This window comes from Chinchilla lanigera, unplaced genomic scaffold (genome assembly GCF_000276665.1).
Source record: "Chinchilla lanigera isolate Chin_1 unplaced genomic scaffold, ChiLan1.0 scaffold00019, whole genome shotgun sequence".
In the NCBI taxonomy this organism is placed as follows: domain Eukaryota; kingdom Metazoa; phylum Chordata; class Mammalia; order Rodentia; family Chinchillidae; genus Chinchilla; species Chinchilla lanigera.
Genome location: NW_004955420.1, coordinates 28761320 through 28773803, shown reverse-complemented (window position 1 = coordinate 28773803; position 12484 = coordinate 28761320). Strand labels below are relative to the sequence as shown.

General features: G+C 49.8%; 1 protein-coding gene across 1 annotated transcript in view; it reads right to left on the bottom strand.

Moving 5' to 3' along the window:
• Nucleotides 1–12484, bottom strand: part of Ulk4 (unc-51 like kinase 4) — a 398151-nt gene that overhangs the window by 257358 nt on the left and 128309 nt on the right. The window contains exons 23-27 of the mRNA XM_005383568.2: nt 5088–5233; nt 3591–3712; nt 2905–2961; nt 470–521; nt 275–369 (exon numbers count right to left, since the gene is read on the bottom strand). Of these exons, the coding sequence (XP_005383625.1) occupies nt 275–369; nt 470–521; nt 2905–2961; nt 3591–3712; nt 5088–5233 (472 nt within the window). The remainder of the gene's footprint in view (nt 1–274; nt 370–469; nt 522–2904; nt 2962–3590; nt 3713–5087; nt 5234–12484) is intronic.

Genomic DNA, 12484 nt, shown 5'->3' with positions numbered 1-12484 from the left:
CTAGTGCCAGCCACCAGCAGCCCCTGCGCCAACGCCCACAGCACTGAGCTCAGAGGCTCTGCACTCCCTGCTACGTGGCCAGGAGAGGTGGAGAATCACAGGCAAGGAAAAGTCCCGTCAGAGTCTATGGAGAAGGACACAGATTCCCTGGGTCTCTTCTGCTGCTTGGACGCTTAAGTCACTTGAGGACCACATCTGGGCCCCAAGCATGTCCCAGAACCACAATCAGCAATGAGGTGAAAAAGAAAATTCTCCAAAAGCTGCCAGAACTGACCGTAGCGTGGTAGTCTTCCAACAGCACGGGGTACTGTATGATAGCCTCGAAAGCCGACAGCGTTATCTTGATGAATTCCTCCGATGCCGCCGATCCTGGGGACAAAGTCACAGTTATTCTAGGGTCTACACGCACTTTCTAAAGCACGTCCAAAGTACTCAGGCGCAGACCTGGATGCCCCTGAGGTCTACTCACCCACAGCTCCATCTATGTTGCTTTCTCCTGAGTCTATGGATTTAATGTGACTCTGAAAAAGATAAAATTCTCAATCAATGAACCTTTCAAAATCACTCTGAAATAAAATCTAATATACTGCTCAAAACTGTTCCTGTTGTTCTTATGAAAAAAGTCGTGAAAAACATTCAATACTCTACATATACCTAAATCATAGCTTCCAGGCAGGATTATATTTGAAACTATACATAACAAACCGTAATTGTTAAATACGCAAATCACCATCGTGGGCATTGATGCCAGAACACATTTGGTGGGAACAAAAGACCACACTGCAGGGACAATGCAGCTGGCACGCAAGCCTCAGGAACGCGCTGCGGACGCTCTGAGACTCAGGAAGCTGGCGGGTTTCGCTCACCAGGGACAGGTCGTCCTGGAAGAGCATCCTGTCTGGGCTTCCCAGACAGATGGCAGTCTGACCATAGACGGCAGTCTCCAGCCAGCTTCAGACCTCCCTGCCCAGCTGCTCCTGCACCCCACCCCACACTCCAGCCTTTGCTCCTACTGCGTGCCAGTGCCCTGCGCAGGATGCCCCAGTGCTGTCCCAGCAACTCAGCCCTGTGACGGGGCTGCTCCCTCTGCTGAACACTTGGGACAAACAGGCGCTATGTGGATGGGAGCCCCATGGGAGGCCGCTGCCCTGGGAGGCAGAGCCCCCACGTTTCTAAGGTGCAGATGATCCCCCCTGCCCTTTGCTCATCAAACGGTACATATATTTTACATATGACAAATAGCAAATTAAATGCCAGATGACTCTAAAACCAGAATAACATGTATAAACAATTAGTGCAGAGCAGAAATACAGGTGCTGGGAAATGTTTAGGACGTCAAATCTGAAAAGACAGACTATAAATCCCTATGTAAACGCCGATGGTCTCAAGCACATGTGTCTGTAGCTGTCTCTGTATGTCGTAGATACAATTTTTTCTACATACAAATGAAAAATGGTAGGCATTATCCGTGGTTGTGGAGTTGTGGGTGACCTTATTTTCTTCCAATTTCACCATAATTTTCTATACTTTATAATCTAAATAAATAGGCATAAATTGCCCTTAAAATAAGGTAATAAGTTATAAGGAAAATCAGAGAATCTAGGAAATGCAAGCCCTTTGAAACCTGAAAATGAAGAACACTTTGAAGTCTCTTTCAGCCTATGAATAAACATAAAAAATGGACTGAAAATGAAGTCACTCAATAAGGGGACGTTGGAAGCTTTTTGTAGCTTGGTTGAAATAGTTCCACCAAAGTTCCAACATGAGACCTGCTTCACTGAATTCGATACTAAATAATGAATGTGATGCTAAATAAAAATTCAGAGAGAGCTGTCTCTTGCCCGGTATCTGTGGACTCCCGCAGGAGGTGGCACAGAGCGAGTGTTCACCGCCAGCCTCTATGCAATGATTCCGGAAGAGCACGGGGATGGGCCAAAAAGACGGGCACATGGACGGCGCTTTTCGAGGCAGCGACCACAGGGAGGGGAGGCAGCGCCCGCCTCCTCACCCCTGCCCTGCAAGTCCTGGACCCCACCCCACAGAGCACCCGCTCCTCATCCTCAGCATCGGCAACATCACTGGGGGTGACAGCACGGACTGCCCTAGGAACACCCCTATTGAATGTGTCACTGGCTTACTGATTCTAATGCTTAATGCTTTGAACACACATTTTCTTCCTCCATTCTCAGTGTGACAGAAAGGAGGGAGGGAGGGAGAGCATGGTGACCAGAGGAGGGAGACAGCACCGGGGCGGGGGCATCAAGGAGGTGCCGGCGGAGCACCGGAACCGGCCCCAGGCAGCGGGTGCAGTGCTGAGGTCGGGGATTTGTGGCGGGTGCACAGCCGAGGCACAGTGGGGGTGCTGAAAAGCTCTCTGGGGGAATTCAGGGTCTCAGGACATGACAGGCACAGAGGGAGAGTTGCAGTGAGCACAGAAGAGCCACGTCGCGGATGAGGGCCAGGACCCAGGTGTCTGCCAGGGAGGGTGCCAGGGTGGCCCCAGGGTGACGTGCAAAGCAAGGAGCTTCGCAGAGAGCCACAGACAGCGGCCGCCCTGCCACCCACAGCGACCACGACAGAACACGCTCACATTCCATCTTCACTTGTATTCCATGTTTTTTTCAGGACATTTAATACCAAAATCTATGAAAGTGTTTCTGTGGACCTACCATATTTGGCGCCGTCTCTGAAAACAACACATTATCAGGACAGAATATATCTTTTCTCCAAATGTCAACTTCTATTACAGTCAACAGATAAAAATACAAAAAGGTCACTTCCCCAGAGACAAGTAAATGCCACCACAATTTTTAAATTACCATATATTGACATTAAATTCCATACACAGTAGACAAACAGCCATAATTTTAGTAAGAACATAAAACACGTAATGGAGTTACTCACAAGAATAGTTCCGTAACTGAAAAGAAACTCCTCTGTCACAACTTGCGGTCGAACGACCTGCATGTGAGAAGATTCCACAGATTAAGCCCTGAAAGCCAAGACCAATTTTAATTCAAGAAACAAAAATGTTTTGTTTCAGTTGACACTTCTCAGCTGGAGTTTACAGGGAGCCACATTTACAAGGGGGGATCAAAATCCTCCCCACTGCTTTGAATACACTCACCCCGCTGGCCCTGCCACTTCCTGCAGCAGCTCTGAAGCCCTCTTTTGTGAAGGTCTTTAGTGGTGCTGTCCTGGCTGCCTTCATGTCCTGAATCGACTCAAAACATTTCCCCTTCATGGTTACTTTGACTTTGGGGAAGAGCCAGAGGTCCCATGGTGCCAGATCCAGTGACTACGGTGGATGAGGACACGGTCTGCCTTTCTTTGGATGGAGCACGGAGGCAGCAATCACCATACTCTTTATCACACTTCTCAAAGGGAGTAGTAAAAGAGGACTCCAGAACAGCTCCAGGAAGTGGCTAGAACAAAGGGCTGTGTGCTTGAAGTGAGGGGAGGTGGGGGGATTCTAAAGGGGATTCAGGCCAACGTGTCTTCTACTGTGGGAAACTTTTTAGAATTCACCCATGCACCATACACGTTGATCACACCCGGTCATGCTCCCTCCTTCCCAGACACAACAGTACCTGAGAAGTGAGCAGGTGAAGCACCACGGGCATGAGGGGCAGGCATGTCTTTAGCTGCTTCCCTTGGACAGTGGATGGGTGCTTCCGACCTGAGATGCTGGCCAAGGCATTGAGAACATCACCTGCAAAGCAGAGCCCAGAGAGCCTGAAGGTTACAGACCTGCAGGGGCCACTGTCAGGGCTCGATTACTGGCAGGAATTCCCAGGTAATCCACCTCCAAACAAAAGTACAAGTCATGCCCTTCTGGTTCACAACCCTGAAATTAGACAAGGGTGGCCTCTGGGGACAGAACGGGATGTTCTGATGTACACTTCTAATCAGCCTCACATCTAGGAATTAAAAATAGGATCTACGAAAAATTACGGTAGAGTGATGGTTTTAGAATTTTCTTACATATTTTCTGCAGCTTAACTATGACCACATTACTTTGATAAACAGAAATAATCATTTTGAAGTTGCTGTATAAAGGACGACAGCTTTTTAAAAAATAGAAGAGTACAGAAGTGGAAAGAGCTCAATTCCCAAGAGTTTCCACTGCATAATAAATCCAATAATAAATATAACTTAATTTGTGGGCATTAGAATCTTATCTTTGTATTCTTTTTTAAAAATCTTTGTATCCTAAAATACAGAACCTGGTAATAAGGATCTCAACTACCAACTGACCAGATGATATCCTTCAGGTTGGAGGTAAACAAAAGTCAGCATCCCGAATGAATCTGGGGTGCTTTAGTTTCAATCACTGTCAGCGTAAGTCTTGAAATATGTTAGCAAAGAGCTACTGTCCTTGCATGTGAAGAGATTTTCACCATTTAATATTTCTGATGCTTCTGTTTATAGCTACATCTGCCAGAAAAGCATGAAAAGGGACTGAAACTATGTGTACATATTCCACATTTTAATTTCTGCAAATAACAAAATAAGAGATTATTGTTATAGTATACACCCTTTGCAAATCATTAGATATTATCTTAAAGATAATTTTCAAACCAAAGAAATTTTTTTAAATTTGAACTTGAGTATTGACCGATACTGTCAAAGTTCTTTAAATTCTTTAAACACTTTAATTTTTAAATGTAAAAATTATGTACTTTTCAGTTCTCCTAATAAACTGATTTGTGGCTGTAATCTCAAGGAAAAATTGTTTTCTTCAGATTTAAGTGGGGAGAAATCTTGAGAAAACAATACCAGAAACAACTGTGTGTGTGCAACGGTAAGCAATTACAATGCTTTCATTTTGTTTATGTCCTAAAATAGTCCATTGACTTCTGGCAATGCCTCAGTGTAAAATGTAGCCTGCTTGGGTCTCAAGGTCACTGATGCAAAATAATTATAAATACAGACAGGGACAACTTAAATCCTGAAACCACACTTGCAAAGCCAGGTCCCCACACCCATGCGGCTGCAGGAGTGGAAAGAAGAGTGAGAACGAGCTGGTCTCTAGCCCGGGGCAGCGAGGCGGGCTGCAGCCAGGCCTGCGGACGACTCCACCTCACCCAGGATCCGCGGCAGCTCCTGGGCGAGGTGACGGATGAGCAGCTGCAGGCACCGGCACAGGTACTTGTCGCCGCCGCAGCCACCGCTCTGCCGCTCCTCGCCGGGGGTGGTCTTTCTGCTGTCTCTCTCGATGTACATCACCAGCCTGTAAGTAGGAAAGTGCAGAGGTCACCTCTCAGGGCACGACAGTGGACAGCACGTGTCCAGAAAGGCTGCCAAGGCCCGAGTGTCCCCAGGGCACTGTCCCCATCACACTGGCACGGAGAGTCTTAGAAGCTCCTTCAGTGGGGGTGCCGGGAGAGGCGAAGGCCATCACATCACTGGGACCGTGCCCGGGAAATGGAAGCGGCAGCGTAACTCCTTCCTCCTTTGCTCTGTTCCAGTCACCATGAGGTGAGCAGCTCCGCCCCACAGCAACAGCCAAGCTACCGGGGACTGGAACCTCTGAAACCTGAGCCCAAGCAAACCCATCCTCCTCCTGAGTTCATTTTCTCAGGATTCTGTTACAGTGATAGAAGCCTGACTATCACAGCTCTGGATCATTCTGTTTCTCCTTCTTCCCCTTCACAGTCCTCCTTTTCCTCCACCTTCTGTGCTCCAATTGAAGTCCTCACTTCACGGGAATCCAGTTTATGCTGCGGGATAAGGTAGGAATATAACCTCATCATTTCTCCAAACAGTGAACCACTTGCCTGGTGCTACTCATTGAAAAGGTACTTAGCAAACAATGGGTGAAGAAGAGGGGTAAAAGAGTAAACAGGTAGCAAATCTGACTAAGGAGCAGTTTGGTCCCTAGATCGCCTCCGTGTACTTAGTCAGCTTTGCCATCACTGGAACGAAGCACCTAACACTCGCAAGTGGAAGGAGGAGGGTGGGTTCTGGCCCAGGTTCCCAGGTTTCAGTTCATGACTGCCTGGCTCCATGGTAGGAACATCATGGCAGAGAGCTGCTGTCTCAGTTACTCTTCTTGTTGCTCAGACAAAATACCCGACGCCCAAAGTTAAGGCAGAAAGGTTTATTTAGCTCAGTCTGTGGAGGTTTCAGTCCCTATCAGCTGTCTGTATTCCCGTGAATTGAGGACTTCAATTGGAGCACAGAAGGTGGACATATCGGGCAGAGTGGTGCATGGCAGGGGGGCAACAGTTCACTGCACCAGAAGACAGCAACAGCAATAAGAGAGGAGAGAGAGGAAGAAAGAGAAGGTACAAGCCTCTTTCTGTCCCTTATACTGTAGGCAGCCTACCCACCCTCAGGAGAGTGTAGCACTCACACCCTTAATCCCAGCACTGGACCATGAATCAACCACAAACTCTAGATTCAGCCGCCCCCAAAAAGCCCACCCCCCCATGCCCACATGAGGCTTTGAGGGGACATCCAGACACAAACTCTACCAGGTGTGGTGGCAAAGCTGCTCACGGTGTAGCTGCCAGGAAGTACGGCGCCAGCAAAAGACACACCCTCCACAGACAGCCCTGGTGACCGCTCCAGCTGGGACCTTCTTCCTATAACACATTCAGTTGTGATGGTCCTGGGATTAATCCCCAGGAGTACACTGTCTCCCAGTTTCTTCTGCTCCAGTTTTACGTTCTTTCACCTCAGTACTGGTCCCATAAACTCCAGCAGGTTAATTCTCCATTCAGCCAGGTCAAAGCAAGTCGATCCACTGAGATTTTGCTTTCAGTTATTGTATTTTCCAGTTCCACAACATCCATTTGGTTTGTTACTACAGATCTAGTAAACCAAAACACCTGAACTTTCAAATTCCTTGACTATATTAACTGCACTAAAGTCTGTAAGAGATGACGCCGTTCTCTGGATGCCCCGAGGGCAATGGCTCGGGTTCACCCTGCTTGTTGTCTTTTCCCCCTGCCATGCTCTCCTTGTAGACCCAGTGAGTCGCTGCCGAGTGTGAGAATCTATGCAGGGAGTTCAGAGACATTCTGAGGGCCCAACTGCTCAGACGGATTTCCATTTCTCTGTGGAAGGCAGTTAGGGGAGCCATGAACCTGGGGACCCTAACTCAAAACAGGGAGGAGATATTCAAAAGTGGGGTTTCCTTCCCCGTTCCAGGAAATCTTGTGTACAAACAGCACGTGTCCCAAAAACAGAACAAATACAAGGGAAATGTGTATCTTTCAGTAGCCAAGGAGTTGACATTAAAAAAACTCCCCAGAATGTAGTGTGTGTAAGAAAGTAAATCCACAGTTGTCTATCAGGAATCAATTTTTCTCTAAAATCTAAATTAACTCTTACAAAATATACTAATGTGTTGCTTCATTACCATAGTTTGCAGCAGATTTTCCTTAAGGCAAAGACCATCCACATCATTCTCAAACACTCGCAGAGAGGTTAGCACTGAGAAAACGCCACTGCATCCACGTCTGGGGCAGGAAGGAAAGACAGGGCCACAGCAAGGCACACCCAGCCCTGGAACACACCCCAGAGCCTCTCCTTGCCAGATCTGTGCTCTCAGGCCCACAGAAGAACAAACAGGCTACTGACAGCGGAATATTATTTACTAAGAGAATTCGTACTCAGTAGAGGAAATCAAATGTGGAAAGAGCTGAGTGTAGTGTCAATAAACATTTTGCAATTGTTTTACAAAACTGCAAGTGGTTAGTTCTGAGCATACAAAAAGGCATGGAGATAAAAATACCAATACTCTGAACAACCTAAGTCATCTGCGTATGACCCAGACCCAGTCCTCCTTAGTGCCCCGCCTGGCCGCCTCCCTCCCGTCCTCCCCACATGGCGCCCTCTGCTCTGTCTGCTCCTGCTGCTCCCTCCACAGGTCTCTGCCTCTCGTTCCCACCAACCTCACTGGGACTTCCTCCCTCTGGTCGCACAGCGACCCTTTCCCTTGTTTCCCGGGTGCTGGGTCCTGGGCTGTTCATAGCTCTGGTAAAGACCTCAGTACAAATCCCTGCTGCAAAATGAGCCCAGTAAGCACAGGACTGGTGACCGTGCCCACATCAGGCCACTCGTTCAGTAACAACTCACGCACTAAGCATCTTCCAGTTGATGCGAACACGGGTCACAGACAGTGTGTTCAAGTGGGAAGAAAACAATCAACATAACTACAACGTAGCAGGGGTGCGTGCCACAGAGAAAATGAAGGCGAGTGAGTCCCTCTGTCAAAGGAGGTCTCCTCACCAAAGCTGTCTCTGCAGAGACCAGAGTGAGGGAAGCAGCAGCCGTCTGGTGCACACAAAGCACATGTGCACAAGAACAGAGAGATCTCCTCCCTGTTTTGAGTTAGGGTCCCCAGGTTCACGGCTCCCCTAACTGCCTTCCACAGAGAAATGGAAATCCGTCTGGAGCAGTTGGGCCCTCAGAATGTCTCTGAACTCCCTGCATAGATTCTCTCTGTTCTTGTGCACATGGGCTTTGTGTGCACCAGATGGCTGCTGCTTCCCTCACTCTGGTCTAGAGATCTACAGATCTCTAACAGAGATACCGGGCTTGGACCACAGTAAGAACCTCGACTCTGATGCTCAGTGGAGACTGCTGACACACTCTGACAGGTGCTCAGAAACCACCAGGAGCACAGATCACAGACACAGGCACGAGGCCAGACAAGGGGACTAAAACAGCTCAGATGAGAAGCCAGGGAGAACGCTGGGCGTGGTGGTGCAGGCCTGTAATCCCAGCACTTGGGAGGCTGAGGCAGGCAAAGTGAGCTCAAGGCCAGCCTGAACTGCACAGCGAGACCCTGTCTCAAAAAGACCAAAAAAAAAAAAAAAAAGAAAAAAAGAAAAGAGAGAGAAGCCAGGGAGGCCTGGCTGCAGAGGAGGTGGGAGATGGTGTGGCTAACGAACCTGGCACCTTTCTCAGGTACCAACAATCAGATCTGCTGCTGAATGACAGAGCTGAGGGACAGGAAATGAAGAATAATGCTCCCACACCAGCTGTGGTGATGCATGTTTATAGTTCTAGCACTCTGGGAGGCTGAGGCAGGAGGATCCCAAGCTAGAGCCCAGCCAGGGCCATTTAGCAAATTAGCAAAACCCTGCCTCAAAATATAAAAGGGATGGAGCTGGGCATGATGGCACATGGCTGTAATCCCAGCACTCAGGAAGCTGAGGCAGGACGATTGCTGTAAGTTCAAGGCCAGTCTGGGCTACAAAGTGAGTTCAGGATCAGCCTGAACTACACAGTGAGAGCTTGTCTCAAACAAAAAAAACAGACATATTTATATTTATATTTTTACTTATCTATAAAAGGGATCAGATGTAGCTCAGTGTGAAAGCCTTGCATTCAATCCCCAATTCTACACAATAATAATAATAACACAAGGGACTGGAGGAACAGGACTGCCACGTATTCGGTGAGATATACAAAGTCTGCTGGAATAGTAATTCTTGTAGAAAAATCATTAAACACCGAAGTGTAGCTGCTGTGTGATCTGAGAGTGACCTGAGAGCTGTGAGGAGGTCTGAGATGCTGACACAAATCTGAGGCATGGCAGGAGCTATCTCAGGCCTTGCCCAGCTCCCCATCCCTTCCCACCACACCTCTGCCAGCCCCACCCAGTTCGATGCCCATCGGTGGGCACTGCCCCATGTCCTGCAGCCCCCCAGCCCCAGGCCATGCACTGCTGGACAGGGATCAACCGGGCACATCCACCCCACATGCAGCCTCACTGCAGCAGGAAAATAAGCGGGATCCCCGGCGGAACAAACCACCCAGCACAGAGCAGGAGCGGAGCCTCCACAAGGGCCTCTGTCCTGAGAGCACTGAGCGCGGCTTTGCTCTTACTTTTATCCTGTTTCTGCAAGGCAATCTCTCACTGCTGCCAACGCCAGGTGAGATGATACAGGGCAGAGGCGGAGCAGGGCTGGCAGTGGGAGCTCTGGCAAGACCCTGCCAGGCTGTGACTGGGCTGAGGTGACTCCGGAGCTGCACCGTGCCTGCTGTGGCGGTGACCGCCAGCTTCCTCGGGGAGCTCTGCTGTGCAGCTGCCCCAAGCGCCCACAAGCGCCCGATTTCACCCCAGAGGTGGCCTCCTCTCGCAGTGTGACGGGGCCCTCACGCAGCAGGACACTATTTTGGGAGAAGGAAAGCAGTGCTTGTCTTTGTTCGCTCCGCTCCAAGCCCATTTTTATGTCTACGCACCTTCTGTAACTTGTGACTGCTGCCCCCTACAGCAGCAACGACTTGCTTTAAATATGGGATGCATTTTTCCTCTCTTCCGTCCCCTGCCAGAGCCTCAGCAAATTCATCACCCAACTCCATAACTCTTCTTGTAATTAAAGCTTTTGTCTCTCAGCTTATGGTGGCCAGGTGATAAATGGCTTTGGCCCGAACTCAAATTACACTGCCCTCCACATATGTCCGGGCTACTCTGTGATTAGTTCCTGCTTCCTAAATGATAACTGCAACAGACCTACTGTGTAGGAACTGTGGAGCCCGCACCCTGGCCAGCTGCCCAGTGACAGAAGGACTCAGATGACAAGAAGGAACAACTGAAGTCTGAAACGCCCCCTCTCTACCAAGACGATAAACCATGTAACAGGAAAACCAATCCTAAAATTAGTACCAACAGCAAAACCTTCAAGGGGTGATTGTATCTGTTACACCTCCACGTAAATGGTCCACTTGGCCAGTGCAGCTCTTGGAAAGGGGCTCTGGGGGGAACAATGGATCTTGAACAATGACAGGACAGCAGCCAAAATGCAAACATCTATCCCTGCGACCGCAGCCGCCATCCGCGTGCGCGGCTTCTCCAGAGGCGGCCTGCCTCGCCATGGCGTCTCCATTGCTGCTAACTCGAAAGGACTTTTCTATATCACAAGGACAGCAGAGTGGGAGGCCACAGCGGGCACAAGGTCTGCTTGGACTCATCGTGCGCACTGCTTCCTTGCAAAGCTACAGCAGCGCTCCTGCGCCTGGCCACACAGCGGCCAGCACAATGCTTCCAAAATCACCTCCGCGTACTGTCTTGGGGACATTAAGCCGACCAGACCTGAGGAGGCATCCACAGCTCGGGGAGATGGAGACAGACAAACCTCTGGGGCTCCGGGGCCTCCCACCTCGGCGAGGGCTCCGAGACGTCCTCCAGGCCAAGGACAAGTCTGCATCTTCTCCTGACGATGACCAAAAACAAAGAGAGGCGACGGGATTCTGTGAGTTCAGGAGGGAGCACACACCACCTCCGAGGTGTTCTCACTCGCTCTTCCGCACAGCCCTAGGCTGCTGTTCTGAATGGCGCCGGAGCGAAGGCTCAGCCCAGTCTAAGCTGCAGTACAGCCGTGCTGCCACTGGGCCCTGTGCAGGCTTGACCTGTGCTACCCCGAGTGTCTGCGGCCAACGAGCCCAGGAAGCACCAAGAAGTGAATGCAACACTGACCTTTGAGCTGTGAATGTGAAACCAGTTCTCCTCTGTGGGTTACATTTTTATCCTTGAGAAACAGCTGCTCTAGAGAACACAGGACCCTGACATCAAGAGACCCTGCGGCCCATCATTAACCTGACCCCCAAGCACAATGCCGGGCACACACAGCAGGGACCGTCATCAAGCGGGTTACAAACGCGAGAGACCAAGCGCGGAATACTCGACTGTCACAGGTTTCTCTAGCCATCCTGGCAAAGGGGACAAGGTGGCTAACCCACACAAGCGCTCACCAGAAGGAACGTCCCTCACCAAGGATGACCTGGACACCGGCTCTCCAGCCAACAGGCGGAACCAATGCTGAACCCCCCATGTGGCCCCTTTCCTGGGGAGACCGACCAGGTACCTAGGAACGTGATGGTTTGTGGAAGGGCAGCAACTATTCTCACTGGAATAAACACAGATCCTGGGTGTGTATCTGCTTCCCACACCCATAAACTGCCAGCTCCAGCAGTACAGGCTTCAGAAACAGCTTCTTTACCACCACGGCAACCAATGTAAGAACACCTCCAGTCAGGGACGTATTAACAGCTAACAAGATGTGGCAGTGGGCCCAAGCACATAACATCCACGGTCTCAGCAACTCCTCCACCGCCCAGAAGCACTGGGCTTAATAGAAATGAGGAACGGCTTACTGAACATGTGTCATGGTGCTGGCTGGGGAAAACACATGCTGAAAAACTGGGTTCTGTCTTGCACCACCAGGTATACGCTTTCAATCAGCAAGCAGGACACACGCTACAGTCTCGCCTCTTGACAGCCCTTCCCGGTCCTCATCTCAGCCCAGGAAGTTTATATTTGTAAGCCCATGGAAAGTTACTCAAATCATAGTGAGTTAATTCCAGCCTACCATTTCCAATGCAGCCCACGATGAGAATAAAGACACTAAGGCATATTTGTAGCTGCGGGGAGTCAAGGGGTCCTAAGTCCAGCCATGACGATGGCCATCCGGAACAAAGGCCTCGACCCAGGTCCCAACCCAGGTTTAACTTGTGAAGGGAGGGG